We start from the raw sequence: 18835 nt of genomic DNA on the forward strand, positions 1-18835 counted from the left end.
GGACCTCTGAGCTAAGGCTTAGGAAAAGATAAGGACAAAAAACATGCAGAATGGCTTTATACTTTCTAAAGAGGATTAAAAGGAATGAGAATGTCTGTTATAAAATATACCAGGGGCAAAAGAAGTACTGGACTAGAGAGAAAATACAGTAAAGGCTTGTCTATAAAGCAAGTTACTACCCAGCAAGCCAGGGCATGAATCTACAGTGCACCAACTTGCTGTGCAGTAACGTCCCATGTGGACCTTCTACACCACACTGAAAGTTTGCCAAGCTGTGCTCCAGGTTTTTCAGTATGCTGTATCAGTGTCCACATTGGATGTCACTGCACAGCTAACTGGTGAGCTATAGCTTGGCTTGCTGGGCAGTAACTTGTCATGTAGACAAGCCCTCAGTCAACTAGTGAATGAGGAGTGGAATGGAGTGAATGACTACTCAATAACTGCTGTGATGCAGAATGTCTTTAAAAAATTGTCTCTAACAAGAAAAATAGAGCTGGACAGCTAGGTAATAAGGCAGGTAGTATAAAATAGCTATTATGAAAGTTGTTTGCAGTGTTGTAGCCATGTTGGTCCCAGGATAAGAGACAGACAAGATGTATGAGATAATAGCTTTTATTGGACAAAGTCTTCTCTTGGTGAAAGAGACGAGCGTTCGAGTTCCACAGAGCTCTTCTGCTGTGAAAGAAGAGACAAGAAGTTGATCCAATAAAAGATATTGCCTCATCCTCCTTGTTTCTATTATTAAAGAACAGGTAAGGCAAGCAGTTTGGAACATTTGAGTATATACAAGCTAGCCTGTGGATTTTAAATGCATCCCAGAGTTTTAAATAGAATTAATGAATACATTTGCTGCATGACTGGTAAACAGTTCCGAGAAGTTGTGGCTAACTGGAGACACAACCAAATGCAGAAGAAAACTAAATGTTGTACTAATTATCTTCAAAACCAGGTACAAGAGTCACCCTGGTAATTACTATTCTGCTAAACGTCTAACCCTAGTGAAATATTAGAACAAATATTAAGATCAAACAAATCATTTAATTTCAATTCAAGCATATTCTTAAATGCTTTGCTGGATTGGGGCTTTATGGCCTGATGAAATCAGTGAAACACGTTAGATCAGGCCCGAAGCATTTCGAAGATAATAGAATCATGAACAACAATCAGAATGGATTTATGAAGAATAGCTTTTGTTTGTCAAGCTTGATTTTTTTTTTAATATATATTTGCAACACTGGTGGATGAATAAACAATGGTGGGCATAATAGCCCAGCTTCAGCAAAGTAGTTAAGCACTTCCTTAACTTTACACATGTATAAATATTTTGATGAGAAGGGCCGCGTAAGTGCGTCACTGAACTGTGACCAACAGGAGCAGCACTGGTCTAGTGCAGTGGTTCTCAAACTAGGGGAGCCGCTTGGTCAGGGAAAGCCCCTGGCGGGCCGGGCCGGTTTGTTTACCTGCCGCGTCCATAGGTTTGACCGATCGCAGCTCCCACTGGCCGCAGTTCGCCGTTCCAGGCCAATGGGGGCTGCAGAAAGTGGCGCGGGCCGAGGGACGTGCTCGTCGCCCTTCCCGCAGACGCCATTGGCCTGGGGCAGTGAACCGTGGCCAGTGGGAGCTGTGATCAGCTGAACCTGTGGATGCAGCAGGTAAACAAACCAGCCTGGCCCTCAAGGGGCTTTCCCTGAACAAGCAGCGCCCCTAGTTTGAGAACCACTGGTCTAGTGGACTGAACACCAGCAAATATCGAGGGCGGAGGGGAATTGTTTAGAATAGTAAAATGGATATAAACAGAAGCAATAGGATGAAATTACTAAAGAAGAAATTTAGGTTGAAAAGCAGGAACCAAGTCCTGATGGTGAGATTTATTAGTCAATAGGTTTCAGAGTAACAGCCGTGTTAGTCTGTATTCGCAAAAAGAAAAGGAGTACTTGTGGCACCTTAGAGACTAACCAATTTATTTGAGCATAAGCTTTCGTGAGCTACAGCTCACTTCATTGGATGCATACTGTGGAAAGTGTAGAAGATCTTTTTATACACACAAAGCATGAAAAAATACCTCCCCCCACCCCACTCTCCTGCTGGTAATAGCTTATCTAAAGTGACCACGCTCCTTACAATGTGTATGATAATCAAGGTGGGCCATTTCCAGCACAAATCCAGAGTTTAACAAGAACGTGGGGGGGGGGGTAGGAAAAAACAAGGGGAAATAGGTTACCTTGCATAATGACTTAGCCACTCCCAGTCTCTATTCAAGCCTAAGTTAATAGTATCCAATTTGCAAATGAATTCCAATTCAACAGTTTCTCGCTGGAGTCTGGATTTGAAGTTTTTTTGTTATAATATCGCAACTTTCATGTCTGTAATTGCGTGACCAGAGACATTGAAGTGTTCTCCGACTGGTTTATGAATGTTATAATTCTTGACATCTGATTTGTGTCCATTTATTCTTTTACGTAGAGACTGTCCAGTTTGACCAATGTACATGGCAGAGGGGCATTGCTGGCACATGATGGCATATATCACATTGGTGGATGTGCAGGTGAATGAGCCTCTGATAGTGTGGCTGATGTTATTAGGCCCTCTGATGGTGTCCCCTGAATAGATATGTGGGCACAGTTGGCAACGGGCTTTGTTGCAAGGATAGGTTCCTGGGTTAGTGGTTCTGTTGTGTGGTATGTGGTTGCTGGTGAGTATTTGCTTCAGGTTGGGGGGCTGTCTGTAAGCAAGGACTGGCCTGTCTCCCAAGATTTGTGAGAGTGCTGGGTCATCCTTCAGGATAGGTTGTATATCCTTAATAATGCGTTGGAGGGGTTTTAGTTGGGGGCTGAAGGTGACGGCTAGTGGCGTTCTGTTATTTTCTTCGTTAGGCCTGTCCTGTAGTAGGTGACTTCTGGGAACTCTTCTGGCTCTATCAATCTATTTCTTCAATTCCACAAGTGGGTATTGTAGTTGTAAGAATGCTTGATAGAGATCTTGTAGGTGTTTGTCTCTGTCTCAGGGGTTGGAGCAAATGCGGTTGTATCGCAGAGCTTGGCTGTAGACGATGGATTATGTGGTGTGGTCAGGGTGAAAGCTGGAGGCATGTAGGTAGGAATAGCGGTCAGTAGGTTTCCGGTATAGGGTGGTGTTTATGTGACTATTGTTTATTAGCACTGTAGTGTCCAGGAAGTGGATCTCTTGTGTGGACTGGACCAGGCTGAGGTTGATGGTGGGATGGAAATTGTTGAAATCATGGTGGAATTCCTCAAGGGCTTCTTTTCCATGGGTCCAGATGATGAAGATGTCATCAATATAGCGCAAGTAGAGTAGGGGCGTTAGGGGACGAGAGCTAAGGAATTGTTGTTCTAAGTCAGCCATAAAAATGTTGGCATACTGTGGGGCCATGCGGGTACCCATAGCAGTGCCGCTGATCTGAAGGTATACATTGTCCCCAAATGTGAAATAGTTATGGGTAAGGACAAAGTCACAAAGTTCAGCCACCAGGTTAGCCGTGACATTATCAGGGATAGTGTTCTTGATGGCTTGTAGTCCATCTTTGTGTGGAATGTTGGTGTAGAGGGCTTCTACATCCATAGTGGCCAGGATGATGTTATCAGGAAGATCACCGATGGATTGTAGTTTCCTCAGGAAGTCAGTGGTGTCTGGAAGGTAGCTGGGAGTGCTGGTAGCGTAGGGCCTGAGGAGGGAGTCTACATAGCCAGACAATCCTGCTGTCAGAGTGCCAATGCCTGAGATGATGGGGCGCCCAGGATTTCCAGGTTTATGGATCTTGGGTAGTAGATAGAATATTCCAGGTCGGGGTTCCAGGGGTGTGTCTGTGCGGATTTGATCTTGTGCTTTTTCAGGGAGTTTCTTGAGCAAATGCTGTAGTTTCTTTTGGTAACTCTCAGTGGGATCAGAGGGTAATGGCTTGTAGAAAGTGGTGTTGGAGAGCTGCTGAGCAGCCTCTTGTTCATATTCCAACCTATTCATGATGACAACAGCCCCTCCTTTGTCAGCCTTTTTGATTACGATGTCAGAGTTGTTTCTGAGGCTGTGGATGGCATTGTGTTCCCCACAGCTGAGGCTACGGGGCAAGTGATGCTGCTTTTCCACAATTTCAGCCCGTGCACGTCGGCGGAAGCACTCTATGTAGAAGTCCAGTCTGCTGTTTCGACCTTCAGGAGGAGTCCACCTAGAATCCTTCTTTTTGTAGTGTTGGTAGGGAGGTCTCTGTGGATTAGTATGTTGTTCAGAGGTATGTTGGAAATATTCCTTGAGTCGAAGACGTTGAAAATAGGATTCTAGGTCACCACAGAACTGTATCATGTTCGTGGGGGTGGAGGGGCAGAAGGAGAGGCCCCGAGATAGAACAGCTGCTTCTGCTGGGCTGAGAGTATAGTTGGACAGGTTAACAATATTGCTGGGTGGGTTGAGGGAACCATTGCTGTGGCCCCTTGTGGCATGTAGTAGTTTAGAAAGTTTAGTGTCCTTTTTCTTTTGTAGAGAAGCAAAGTGTGTGTCGTAAATGGTTTGTCTAGTTTTAGTAAAGTCCAGCCATGAGGAAGTTTGTGTGGAAGGTTGGTTTTTTATGAGATTATCCATTTTTGAGAGCTCATTCTTAATCTTTCCCTGTTTGCTGTAGAGGATGTTGATCAGGTGGTTCTGCAGTTTCTTTGAGAGCGTGTGGCACAAGCTGTCAGCATGGTCTGTGTGGTATGTAGATTGTAATGGATTTTTTACCTTCAGTCCTTTTGGTACGATGTCCATCTGTTTGCATTTGGAAAGGAAAATGATGTCTGTCTGTATCTGTACAAGTTTTTTCATGCAGTTGGTAGATTTCCACTCCATACGGCTAAATGCAGTGCCTTGCATAATGACAGGTTTCAGAGTAACAGCCATGTTAGTCTGTATTCGCAAAAGGAAAAGGAGTACTTGTGGCACCTTAGAGACTAACCAATTTATTTGAGCATAAGCTTTCGTGAGCAAATACTCACCAGCAACCACATATCACACAACAGAACCACTAACCCAGGAACCTATCCTTGCAACAAAGCCCGTTGCCAACTGTGCCCACATATCTATTCAGGGGACACCATCATAGGGCCTAATAACATCAGCCACACTATCAGAGGCTCATTCACCTGCACATCCACCAATGTGATGTACGCCATCATGTGCCAGCAATGCCCCTTTGCCATGTACATTGGTCAAACTGGACAGTCTCTACGTAAAAGAATAAATGGACACAAATCAGATGTCAAGAATTATAACATTCATAAACCAGTCGGAGAACACTTCAATGTCTCTGGTCACGCAATTACAGACATGAAGGTCGCTATCTTACAACAAAAAAACTTCAAATCCAGACTCCATCGAGAAACTGCTGAATTGGAATTCATTTGCAAATTGGATACTATTAATTTAGGCTTAAATAGAGACTGGGAGTGGCTAAGTCATTATGCAAGGTAGCCTATTTCCCCTTGTTTTTTCCTACCCCTCTCCCCCCAGATGTTCTTGTTAAACTCTGGATTTGTGCTGGAAATGGCCCACCTTGATTATTGTAAGGAGAGTGGTCACTTTAGATAAGCTATTACCAGCAGGAGAGTGGGTTTGTGTGTGTGGGGGTGGGGGCGGGGTGAGAAAACCTGGATTTGTGCTGGAAATGGCCCAACTTGATTATCATACACATTGTAAGGAGAGTGATCACTTTAGATAAGCTATTACCAGCAGGAGAGTGGGGTTGGGGGAGGTATTTTTTCATGCTTTGTGTGTATAAAAAGATCTTCCACACTTTCCACAGTATGCATCCAATGAAGTGAGCTGTAGCTCACGAAAGCTTATACTCAAATAAATTGGTTAGTCTCTAAGGTGCCACAAGTACTCCTTTTCTATTAGTCAATAGAATATATTTCTGAGGAAAGTAGTGGAATCCCATACCAGGGACATTTAAAATTAAACTGACTAAATTCTACAAATATACATGATAAAATAACCTCTGATTTCAAAATAGAAGAACCTCAGATTTGTTGGGGGATGGACTAAGTCACCTTATACTACCTGTCTCTAAGTCCTGTGGGCCAGACTGTAAGTCACTGTGGCCCATTGCTTCAACTGAGGTATGTCAATTTGCAGTTAGCTGTGGATCTGGCCCTGTGATTCTATACATTTTTGGAGGCTATTTTTCTCCCTAACCTATCAGAGTACCATGTGTGACCTATGCAGACCTTGAGCCTACCCCTATAGAATTCAGTGGACATTTCACATTAATTTAGATGAGAACTAGATTGTGCTGTGATTCAGCAAAACTGTCGCAGCAATGGGAGTGCCACCACAAAACTGTTTAGAATATATAGGTTAGCTAAATAGAGGTCTATTAATCACTAGTGTTTCCTTTAATAGACATTGAAATTACATTTTTGAGGCAGTAGATTTATTTTATAATCCAATCCACATCATAGTGTGAAAAATGTGTATTAAAATATGTAAACTTCTATTTTTTTTAAGAAGTGTTAAAGCACATTTTAGGGTCCTTCTCCCCACAGACTACTTGATCCCTTTAAAAAAAATCCACTTCTATTGGCTTTACTCTGAATCACACTGGTTTAAAAGTTACAACTGGAGCCTCTTTTTATTACATACTGAAAAACCGAAAGGTTCAGATGGTGACAGTGAACTTGTTTGGTAATTGATATTTCATTTAACCACTTTGCTGCTGGTCTCTGCTATGGCTACTGTGGAATCAGACAGTGTTCTTTGGAGTCTTGACATTTCTCTGGAACACTAGTATTTCATAGTTGATGCATCAGTTGAATGGGGGAAGAACAGGAGAACCAGCTACATTCAGCATCAACAAAAAAGCAGTCAAATTCAGATTACTGTTACCAGTATTAATACAGATGCCACCCTACAAACTAGCATATCTTTATAAAATGGTATCTGGTGATTAATTAAAAAAGACACTAGTTGTCATCTTTTGCTCTACATACCTCTAACTCAGAATATCAATCCAGACACTAGTAAACAGGACTTTTCCAGGAGGAGGAGACTATTGTAAAATTTGATTCAGAACTACTTAGCCACTTTCTACTCTTTTTAGGGTGTTTGGTATTGTGTGTTAGCATGACCTCTTGGGTAGGTGTAGCTCTCACATTTGACTGGCTATGGCAGAGAGAAAGAAATGTTTCTGGTGCATTAATAAAAAAGTATTCATTAAATAGTAAATAAAATAAAATATAGGAAGCTGCACTGTAATGTTCGAGTGACTTGAAAAAGGCATTGAGCCACATTCACTACTAAATTATATCCCCTGTACCCAATCTGATTTGAAATCAATGGTGTAAATTTGGCCAATTAATAACAATTTTAGGATAATGGAGGGTCTCCTACTCTGCAGTTGTGTGTTAAGAGTTAAGAGTTTAGAGTTAAGAGTTGTGTGTCCCAAGTAGGCTAGCTGTTATGCTGCAAAACTGCTGTTAGCATTACTTATCACGTATCCTATTGTTTCCAGACAAAACGAAGAGGACAAGCATAAAAGTGAATTGTGTGTGTTTGGAGGGATAGGGGGAAGAAACTGAGATTTCTTCTGCAATGCGTTTAGCATTTTGAAAGCAAAGGTTCTATCATTCCAGTCTATATTATAAATCTAACCGATTTCATCATTGCAGAGACAGAAGCTCGCATCACTGCAGTGACAAACCAAATCCTCTGACACTGCAGTTTTACAAATAGGTGTGTACAATGTAGCAGTTACTGTGTTGGAAAGGAAATCCTGTTTTAAGTTGGCATGGTGCTGTGGCTGCTGCAGCATCATGCTGCCACATGGCAGGCTTGGAGCTGGGAGGAATTTATTTGGATTTTTCTCTGCACAGTAAAAGATGAGCTACTGGAGAGATGAAGCAGGTGGCCCCTGAGAAAGCATTAACTATGTCAGCCTAAGTAGCCTTCTTTGGACAGAATGGTAAAACCTACCTGGGAGCTTTATTTATGTCTGATAGACACAGCCTTGTGTAAGGGCAGTGAGAAATCACCCCAGGAGGTATTTCACGGTGGGAACTGTGCCTCAGGGAGTGCAGCATGTGCTCCCTTGTGCACCCGACCAGCTCCACTCACTGGGACGTGGCCCTACCTCCTCCTGCCCCTTCCATCCCTTTAGGGAGGATAATGTGTGCAGGTGCTCTGTGAGAGAGTGTAATTGTGCTGCGTTGATGCACAACGGCACACAGTGGGAGGTGTCCTGTGGCCTCTCCGCTCCCTTGAACATTTGTTCAGCTGCCAGGCTCAAATGCCTGTTAACCTCTAAAACAGGGGTAGGGAGGAGTGGTATGTGCAAAGAAGTGAGCCCTGAACTCCTCTGGAACCAGAGGTCAAATGGTGGAGCATTCTAGGTTGCTGGATGAAGTAAGAAACAGCCTGACACTGAAAATTAGTTTTTGTCTCCCTAACTTATCACATTGGCCACTCACCTTTACCTAGTCTTTAACTTTAATGGGAGTCATGTAGCTAAAACACCATGTAACACTTTTAAACTAACCTCTAAATGACAACTTTAGGCATCACAGAAAAAAGCAAGCATTATGCTGACTAATGGAGAATCTTTCCCCCCCCCCCCGCAAAAGATACTTTCCCTGTATTTCTTAATTAACTATGAGGCACATTTTCCATAGCCAACAAAATCTACAGCGTAGATTGAATCTCCTTGGTGCTATTCCAGTGGCACAAAGGGGACGAGAATGCTATTCTAAAGAAGCAGCAAGGGATTTCCCTGTTACAGGGGAACACTTCATGGTGTAAAGCCAATATAACTGGCTTTTTGGTATTCACTCTTCCCCCTTCCATCAGGGAGGGAGCACTGACAAAACATGTGCACTCCAGCAATCTCTGGCCACCAGAATGATATACAGGGCCATTGTATATGGCATAAATTAGAGCAGTCCTGTGTCTGTTCTGAGTTGTGTCAAGATCCTAGGATCAAGGTGGATAGAAAGGTGGCTTAGAATTATCTTTGCCACACTTTCCTCAGATGTGCTGAGTGGGAGCTCAGATCATCTGAGGTTTTGCCTGCAGTTTTTTATATTTAAGTTTTTACATGGTTAGTTATAAAACCTGGCTCTCAAAAACATTAACCAGTTTTATATACTCATTTAAACCCAGATTCTGCTCCAAGTGCCCAGTGCAGATTTGAAATAACTTCAGTGTTACACTGGTGTGACTGAGAAAAAACTGTCCCTTATTCTTAAACAAAGATTTATGGGGGAGTTAAATATTAACTCCTTTTGCTCCAAAAGAAATGGAGATGAAAAACAGAAAAGTTAGGCAGTGATGAAGCCAAAATGGTGAGACACTCGAGGGGGGCTCATTTACACCAGTGTCAATCCGGAGTAACTTCACTGAAGTCAATGAAGTCAATAGTCACACTAACACCAAATCAGGAATAACTCCTCTGAAGTCAGTGGAATTATTTTGATTTTATACCATGTAACTGAGAACCCTATGGAGTTATACTAGCGATAAATAATTCAAAAGCAGGCCCTTTGACTTTTGAAATTTTGTTTGCTAAGATGCACAACCTAGAAGAAAAGAATGAACCAGAGACATCTGACTTTCCCCAGGTCCTAATTCAGCATGTCAAAACCTGATGATGTGGGTAAAAGCCATAATGTAATCTTTCTTCATATCTACTTACTCATCTATTAATCTATCATATTTATCTGTATTTATACTGTGCTCTTCACCACAGCATCTGATCATCCTGAGGTCTAGAAACCATAACTGTATTGTTCAAGCTATAATTACAACTTACTGCAATCAACATAGGCTGGAAGCAAAGCTAGTTGCTGAAACTTCTTAAACAGCAGGGTCAAAATTATTTCATCCACGTCAGTCTTGATAAGCAGTAGGAAAATGGAGCAGAGAGGGTGGGTTATAGTGTGTGACAAAAGGTAAATTGTGACTGTAACCATCATGGGTTTGATTCTCTATTAGCTTGTACCTTGTGAAGCCTCTTGCTCCACTGGATTTGATAGCACTTTACATCTGCTTTGCCCTGGCTTTGTACTGGAGGAGTAGTCTACACAAGGTGCAGGCTAATGGAGAATCAGGCCCCGTGTCTTTGAATTTAAGGATCTGCTCTCACAAGGGTATAAATCAGGCATTCGCTGCATTTAAATCAATAGAATTACACTGTAGTAAAGCTGGTGTAAATGAGAGGAGATTCAGACTATAGAAGTCAACAGAAAATCATTTGAAGTCTTGCTTTTCACAAGCCACTGGTTATTCTTGTTCGATTGTAAATTTTAGCTTTAACACCAGACTTGATCAGAGACAGAAGCATGATCACAAGCACTCTCTTTCTTCCCTAATCCTCATATGTCAATATAACCTTGCTTTGCCTTGACACTTTAGTGGTCCCTAGAAAGTCTGTTGCAGATTTTCTAAGGCTACCCCAATTACAACTGATAATTATTAGAGTGGATCTTTCTGAAATAGGCAAACACATTGACAGCTTCTCGAAAGAGACATTCTTCCCTGTTCAAGGTGACACCAGTCAAAAGCACTCAGGAGCTGAAGTAAATTAGATGTGGATAAATTCACTGCCACAGGAAGGTAAGAATAGGTACTTGGGGAAACTTCACGTTTTGCCACATTTACTTACTTACACACACACTCTCTCTCTCTTTTTGATATCCCTTGTCCCTCCGATTTCATGGTTCTTACCTTGCCAACATACAGAGGATCAGTTCCAGTGTATTCTTCAAGAACAAAAAACTGGTTCCATACCCAGCTCCTCTTCATTCGCTGATGCAGTAGCAGCTTGTCCGACAGGTTATCTTCCTGGCTTTTGGTGAGTGGCCTGGCACTCCCAGACAGTGCAAGTGTAGTAAGGTCCATCAGTCCCCAAAAATATAAGGACACACCAAGTCCAAGCCAGTTCTTTGCATTGCTCATTCTCTCTGAAGTCCACATCTGTTTACCAGGGTTTTTTTAAAAGTCAAAACATCACAGCTGGGGTTTTTCAGGAAGAAAAAGTAGGCCTTTGAAACTTCCAAGAGAGACTTTGACTGGAGCAGACAGCTTTAAGGATGATGGTCTCCTGTAAAGTTAAGGAAAAGTAAGAAGTTCATGTTTTTGCCAACCTAGAGGGAGCATCTTTTTTCACAAAAGACAACTGTGCTGTAAAACATTCAATCCTCCACATAAAACTCTGATACTGGGGTATGCTTGTCCTAGACAAGGAAGACTTGTTACTTTATTAGTTGCAGCACTGCATACTCAGATGCAAACCCCACTAGGATATAGTTAGTAAGTAAGAGTTCTCTGCTTTGCTAACTTAAGTACCTGCAGGGTTCCAGTATATTATTGATCAGCTTGAGTTAATAGGTTGCACTTTAGAAATATTTATGACCAGAAGCCCCATGAAAACATTTAAAAGATGGAAATTCGTATAGATAACTCATAACTCTGTGCCAGTTGACTTTATTTTTCTGTTTAGAAACCATCTTAAATATGATGGCTATATTACAAACCTTGAATTTAATTTCTAGCAACTGCAAATTATTTCTGACTTTCTAATTATTTCTAATTCTTTCAAACCCCTGTTGCTTGAATTCAGGTTTCACACTCTGTTGCCTTCTCTCCTAGGAGCTGATTGCTGTGGCTAATGTGACATTTCTAGAATGTGAATGGTCAATTAATCATTATATAATTCACAAAAGGTTTCAGAATGCTGATGGTCACATGGCTATTGTGGGATATGTCTAAGCGAGACGAGCTAACAAATTTTTCCTTCTTAAGCCTAAAAGGCTCATTTAGGCAGAGGAATGCCGACCTCCATCAGAGGACACTTTCTCATCAGGCTAGGATCTTTTGTTGTCATGAAGTCAGATTAGCTGGTGACCTCACTCCAGGCCGTGGACTGTTGCAATCTTTTCTTTTGCTGTTTTCTGGGTTAAATGAGGTGGCTTTGCACTTGAGTTCCTCTGTCAAAATACTCAGCACATCCTGTGGGTCTAACTATTTCCGCTGTTCTTTAGGGGAACTCTACTTTTCCACCCTCTCAGAACAAATGAACTCCTTAGCAAGTGTTTTTTCAATTGTGACACTTAACGAACACACTTAATTTCATTACTGTTATAAATTTATGGCCTTGAGGCCTACTTAATTGTTTCATCCTGAGGAAATAAAAACTGGCAGGAGATAGCTGTCAAATTCCCTTAACTGAAACCCTTCAAAGGATTAAAAATCATTAACAATTATTTTGCACAGCTGCATAGAAAATTCTTTAAGTGGAAAGTAATATAATATGATATTTTCAACATGAAGATATTTTCAACATGAAGTTACAAGAATGGAGTGTTGTAATATAACCCTGGCTTTTAAGGGGGTATAATAGAAACAGTATCATTATATAGTGCAACTGATGTGCATGTTGTACATTACATGAAGTGTGGCAAACAAATAAGTCCATTGCCTGAGGAGTTTACAGTCTAAAGCATAACAGGTACAATAAACAAGGCACAAAATACAACAAATATTCAATAATATAAATATATTAAAGCCAGAATGATTTACAGAATAGATGGGCCTTTATAAATTGGAGAGGGAGGGCAGTTACCGATGTTGGCATGATAAATCTCTTGGATCCAAACTCTGTCCCCAATTAAATGAATCCAATTCACTGTAAAGTCAATGGAAGTCGCACCTGTGTAACTCAAGTCAGAATTGGGCCCAGGATTGTCCTGTCCCTTTAAAAGTTTGAGCATTTCCCCTCACCCCAATGCAAAGCCTCACTTTCATGTTAGTTTCAGTTTTGCTTCCAGAAGCATAAAGTGAGAACAGCAGACAGCTGTGTTTCTATCAGTTCCTGCTGTGTCTATTTCCTTCTCTGCTGAATCTGAATAGAACATTTGGCAATGGAAGATTTCTATCCCATGAGTGTCCAGTGCTCCCATTCCCTGAACAACAAGAGAAAGTAAACAAATAATACTGTAAAAAGGGGGGGAAGTTCACCTAGAGGCACAAGGTGACAGACTGCTGCTTTTACTGCTGAGACAATGTGAACCAGACAGCTAGAGAGGGGGAAACAGGCAATTAAAAACAGAACAAAAGAATAGGCTGCTGCCTGGAGCATCTGAAAAGAAAGCAGTGAGGGGAAATCAAGCAGCCTTCTTGGTTGACCTGGTGCAGGTAGACAAATGGACAAACAGCCTAGCCTGTGCTGAGGGTCTATAGCCAGCAGAGGGAAATCAAGTACAGCCAAAGAAAAAAATGTGTAGTCTGCAGTGTTGCCATGAATCTAGAAGAGGCAGGTCAAGCACAGATAGTGCAGTAACAGTTTTTCTGTGGCAGAGAAGACCTTCACGAGCTGCAAACTCCAACAGGAGAGCAGAGAAATGGCAACTTTTGGGGGTGTGTTGGTGAATTCGACAAACTGCAAAATGTGGTGATGTAGCATGAATGTTTTGAGCAATTTGTAACCTGCAAACCACCATTCCTGCTGGATGAGTTTCAACCTTGTTGACAGTGATGGGTCCGAAGGCATATGGGCTGTTGCAGGATCTATTGTCTCCTCCTATGCTCAGAACTGCCATGTAAGCTGCAATTACTGCAGCAAAGCAGGAACATATTCTCCTACCCCATGGCAGAATGATATAGGTTCCATCAGTGACATCAAAGAAGTAGAGAGCCATAGCACAGTTCGTTGCTGCTCTAAGGAAGTTGTTAGAGCATTGTCATTTGGACAAACATTGTGATGACCTGTGTGACCAATTGGTTTCTGGATTATGCAAGGACCAGGTTCAGAAGAAGTTATTGACGGTATCAGCACTTAATTCAATAAGGCAGTTAACGTAGCAGTTGCAATGGAAATCTCAGAGAAGGATGCTCTGGAATTTAGTGTGAACTGAGAAGTTCATCTTGTGAATGAGCAACACAGAGGACCATGGGAATGTAAGAAATTTCCATTTGGCACAGACCGTGCTGCTTAGAAGGATTGCTGGGCACATCATAGTGACTTGTATCACAATTCAACAACCAGCAACACAGAATAACCATCCATCCAAGAATAAACCTAAGGAAGGACGGAAGTTGGGAATTCATAATGTGGAAAAAGACAAGAGTTCTACTGACCAAGATCTAGCACTACATGTGTTATCAGAAGCTGGAGTCAGAGATGACATCTGGGTCACAACTTTGATTGAAGAAGTTCCTACAAGAATGGAGCTTGATACTGGAGCTGCCGTCTCACTGATTTCTGCATCTACTATCACCAGACTTTGTCCACCTCCACAATTTTGAAAACTTATACTCGGTGAAAGTAGGTCCCAAAAGGGATACTCCAGGTGAAAGTTCAATTAGATGGATAATCAGTTGTTTTATCCTTGTATGTGATTGAAGGGAAGTATCTACCATTATTTGGCAGATCTTGCTTCAGAAGTTCAAGTTGAACTGGACCAAGATCAAGGCAATCACAAAAGCACCTCAAAATATTTGAAAAATACTGGACAGACACTCCAAAGTTTTTGAAAAAGAGCTTGGACAGATGAGCAACGTGCCAGTGAAGTCACTGTTCAGTCTGACAGCCAGCCAAAATATTGCAAGCCCAGAGTTGTGCTCTGAAGCCTCTGGAAGTTGATTTGGACCATTTAATGAATATTGGAGTCTTGTCACTGGTTTCACACACACAGTGGGCTATACCCATGGTACCAGTGATCAAGAAGGATGGCTCTGTTTGAATTTGTGGAGATTTCAAAGTGACTCTGAACCCAGTTTTATGGGCAGACCAACTTCCACTAGCTTATACTGAAGATTTGTCTGTTATTCTTAGTGAATGAAAATGTTTCAGTAAATTGGATTTGCTCAATGCATACCTGCAAATTGAGATGATCTGACATCTCACAAATATCTCACAATTAACACACACAGAGACTTATTTTGTTACAACAGGGTGCCTTTCGGTATCACACTGATACCTGCCCTGATCCAGAAAGTGATGGATGAGATCCTGAAGGGTCGGAACGGAGTTCAATGCTATTTGAATAAGATCCTTGTTACATGAAAGGATCAAGAGGATCATCTTCAAAAGTTATGTTCATCCTGAAGACTATTTAACTACTGTGGTAAATTTCTGCTTAATCTAGCATCAGTATTGACACCTTTACTTGAACTATTATAAGCAAAGTAAAAATAGAAATGGACTGAGTCTGAGTATTCATTTAAATAAGCAAAGTAACTGCTGTCATCAGTCAAAATTCTTATGCACTTTGATGATTTGCTACCATTGCAGTTGACTTGTGGTGATTCATCATATGGAGTGGATGCAGTTCTTTCCTACATTTTTGCTAATGGCATGAAGAAACCAACTGCCTTTGCATCATGAACAATCACTAAGCCTGAGAACAGCTATGCACAAATAGAGCGAAAAACTCTCAGCATTATCTTCAGAATTTGTAAGTTCCATATCTATCTGTATGTCATCACCCATTACTTTCTATTTTTGGATGGAAACATGGAATTCTGTCATTAGTTGCTGCTTGTGTGCAATGATGGGCATTACTATTTTCAGCTCATTCCTATGCTAGTCAATTTCATAAAGGGACTCAGCACAGCAATGCTGATGGACTGTGATGCCTGCCACGTCCAAGCGCCCTTCAACACAAAGAAACTTCAGATGAAGTGTTCTATCTCAATTTAATGGATAGGTTACCCATCACTAACACAGATATCAACAAAGAAATTGCTAAGGATGAAATGCTTTCTCTTGTGAAGGGAGAGGTACTACACGTTACGGTGTTGGATCATATGAATCCCCAGTTTACACAATTCTTATCACATCAACGTGAAATATATGTGACTTATGGTTGCATCTTATGGGGAATGCAAGTGATCATTTTGAAATAAGTTCAATCTAAAGTTTTGGAAGCTCTTCACGAAGGTCAAGTATTGTACGTATGAAGGCCAGAACCTGGAGTCATGTGTGGTGGCTGGGGATCAACAAAGATATTGAGAGGACTGTGTGTCAGCAAATTCAGCATGATCTTGGCCCAGCTGGTCTACATCCTTGGTCGTGGCCTCAGATTCCTTGCACGGGTATTCATGTGGAGTTTGCAAGACCTATAGAAGGTTATATGATTTTGGTTGTAGTCAATGCCCAATTGAAATGGCCGGAAGTTTTCAGAAGAACATCTAGTACAGCTACCAAGATGATTGGACATCTTTGTACCTTATTTAGCCAATGTGGTTTATCGTTACAGTTGATGAATGACAATGGACCTCATTTCTGTTCTAAAGAATTTCAGAAGCACCTAGCTTCAAATGAAATTCAGCACATATGCTCTGCTTCATAACACCCTGCTACAAACAGACTACTGGAATGCTTTGTACTAACACTTAAGCACACCTTAAGAACTAACAAGTCTATTTTGAGTCATCAGCAGAAATTAGACCATTTCTGGCTTGTTTACAGGAACATACAACATGCTACTACCTAGGAGTCACTTACAACACTTTTCTTGAAGTGATCTTTGCATACCTGTAGGGATCTGTTATGTCCTGATGTTGCCTCACATGTAGCCAAATCTAAAGCTATGCAAACTGAACGATGATGTGAGACTTGGCAACATTCTTTTCAAGTCAGAAACTTAGTGTGGATTCGTAACTACAGTTCTGGAGTGAAAGGGGTACTTGGAGAATTTGTAAAATGCAAGGGATTTAGTTTTACCTCAAACAAAACATCTGATGGTATTTTATGGAAATGAAATATGAACCAGTTGCAGCCTCAACTAGTACTGGAGTCCAGGGATGTTCCAGTAGGACTGTGTTCCTCCAAATCCAACACTGCCAGTTTCCTCCTAGCACTAAGTAAACCTGCCAAGGGTTGACTGCAGTCAGCCAAAGCAGTACCAGAGCACAGTTACATAATGTCATAAAACTGAAGCTGAAGCAGCTATGGGGGATTAGTGCAGGGAATCTGATCACAGTAATTCTTCCCCTATATCTGCCTATATGTGTACCAGCAGAAAGCAACAGGAAAATGAAAGGGGGAAGCAGTGAAATTCATACTGCCATGCTTTCTGTACTAATACTGCTTTTCACTCAAACATCATTGGGCTTTGCCTTCAAGTTCTATTAGAAACTCCTTTTGAAAATGTGCATCTCCACAGAACATGCATTTTCTATGGCCCCCAACAGCCATATCACAGAGAACATTTAGGATACAGTCAAAAATCCCTTTCAGAATAGTAATACTATCATCAGAAATTTTGCCATTAGGCAGAATGAATGTAAATTAATGTCTTGACTAACTGGAATGTGTTTCTAAATGTTATGCCATCCCACTCTGGACAGACTAGAGCATTATACTAGGAGCAGAAGTAAATGCTAACAGCTGTGTAAGCTTTCCCATTCTAATCCCAGGCTTTTCAATAGCTCACAACTTTCCCAAACTTTGCAAATTTGGCTGAAATTTTCCTCTCTTAGTCTCTGCAAGAATTATTAGTAATTATTATTTCGTTTAAGCAACAGCAGTCCAGCTATTATGTAGCACCATTAGGATACATGGCACTCCACTGACTTTGTCTCATTGTGATGATGCATCTAATCAGGTGTTAAGGTTAAAAGTAACCATAAGGGAGAATATACTTGGCCAACAACTTTCTTGCTATTTCTTTTTTTTTATATATATACCAGCACTAACAACAAAATGGCTCTATTAGAATGTTGAAATTTGGCAGCAAAATACACACCACTGAGAAGAGGTGCTTTTGAGTCTCCTAGTTTTGTATTATGAATGATATAATGATATGTCTTTGGAAATTGTATTTATTGCCCGTGCAGTATATTGGAATGTTTTGTTTTTCATTTTTTTAGAATTTTAAGTAATTAATTACCAATCACATAGCTAACCATTTACATAGTGCTACATATAGGGCAGCCTTTCCATTAAATTAACTGGAATTTGGATCAAGCTCTTAGTGAATTTGGTGAAGATGCACAGTGAGTGAGGCTGGGTTCTGCACAAGTAACATTATAGGGATGTTTGAATTTCTTCTATTTTTAATGCTTGATTTTGGGGATAATTACAAGTTACTTAAAAGAAATCTAAACATGTTATAGTACAGAAATGCATGGTAAGGCACCCAAATGATGTTAACTCTGCCCCATAGTGATGCCAGAGAATAAACCTATAATTATGATTAGTACATAAGTGTTTGTAGTTCCAGATTAAATTAAACTGATTTTTAAAGACACAGGGGGTTTTTTTGGTTCCCCCCCTCCCAAATTCTTTTTCCTCAAGGCACCTTCCACTGACTCAGTGGCTCTTTATGCTGTCATCACCATCTTAGCTGAGGGTATTTTGACTTCACTCCTCCTGGGAACAATGGGAGGCAGTAGTCATTTTGAAACATGGCACCTTTGTGAAGGGCAGCTGTAGCTCCAATCCCACTGAGAACAATAGGAGATGACAGGTATTTTTAAAGATGTAAGTTCTTAGAATTCTCTGTTGAAGAAAAATTACCTGTTAGTTTCTGCTGAAGGAGAAATTCTCAGCTATGAAGAAAAATGGTAAATGATGATCACTAATCCTTAGAAAAAACAACTTTCAACGTAGCCTACACACTAGATTTTAATGAGTTTAACTATATGCAAAGTTTGTGTTATTCCATTACTAAGATAATTTGGGACAAAAATATGGACTTTAGGTGATAAATTTCTGAAGATAATTTTTTAAAGTAATTTTAACTCAAACAAATTATTGGATTTACTTGTAAATTTTCAAAAAAATTATTTGTGCCCAAAGAGCAAGTGTAATTTTGGGGAGGATATATTATATTCTTCATATATAGCAAAGTGA

General features: G+C 40.8%; 1 protein-coding gene across 1 annotated transcript in view; it reads right to left on the bottom strand.

The window, feature by feature from the left end:
• CDH20 (cadherin 20) overlaps positions 1-10950 on the bottom strand; it is a 50346-nt gene extending 39396 nt beyond the window's left edge. The window contains exon 1 of the mRNA XM_077809148.1: positions 10702-10950. Within this exon, the coding sequence (XP_077665274.1) occupies positions 10702-10950 (249 nt within the window). The remainder of the gene's footprint in view (positions 1-10701) is intronic.
• Between the last annotated feature and the right edge of the window lie 7885 nt (positions 10951-18835).

This window comes from Eretmochelys imbricata, chromosome 2 (genome assembly GCF_965152235.1).
Source record: "Eretmochelys imbricata isolate rEreImb1 chromosome 2, rEreImb1.hap1, whole genome shotgun sequence".
NCBI lineage: Eukaryota > Metazoa > Chordata > Testudines > Cheloniidae > Eretmochelys > Eretmochelys imbricata.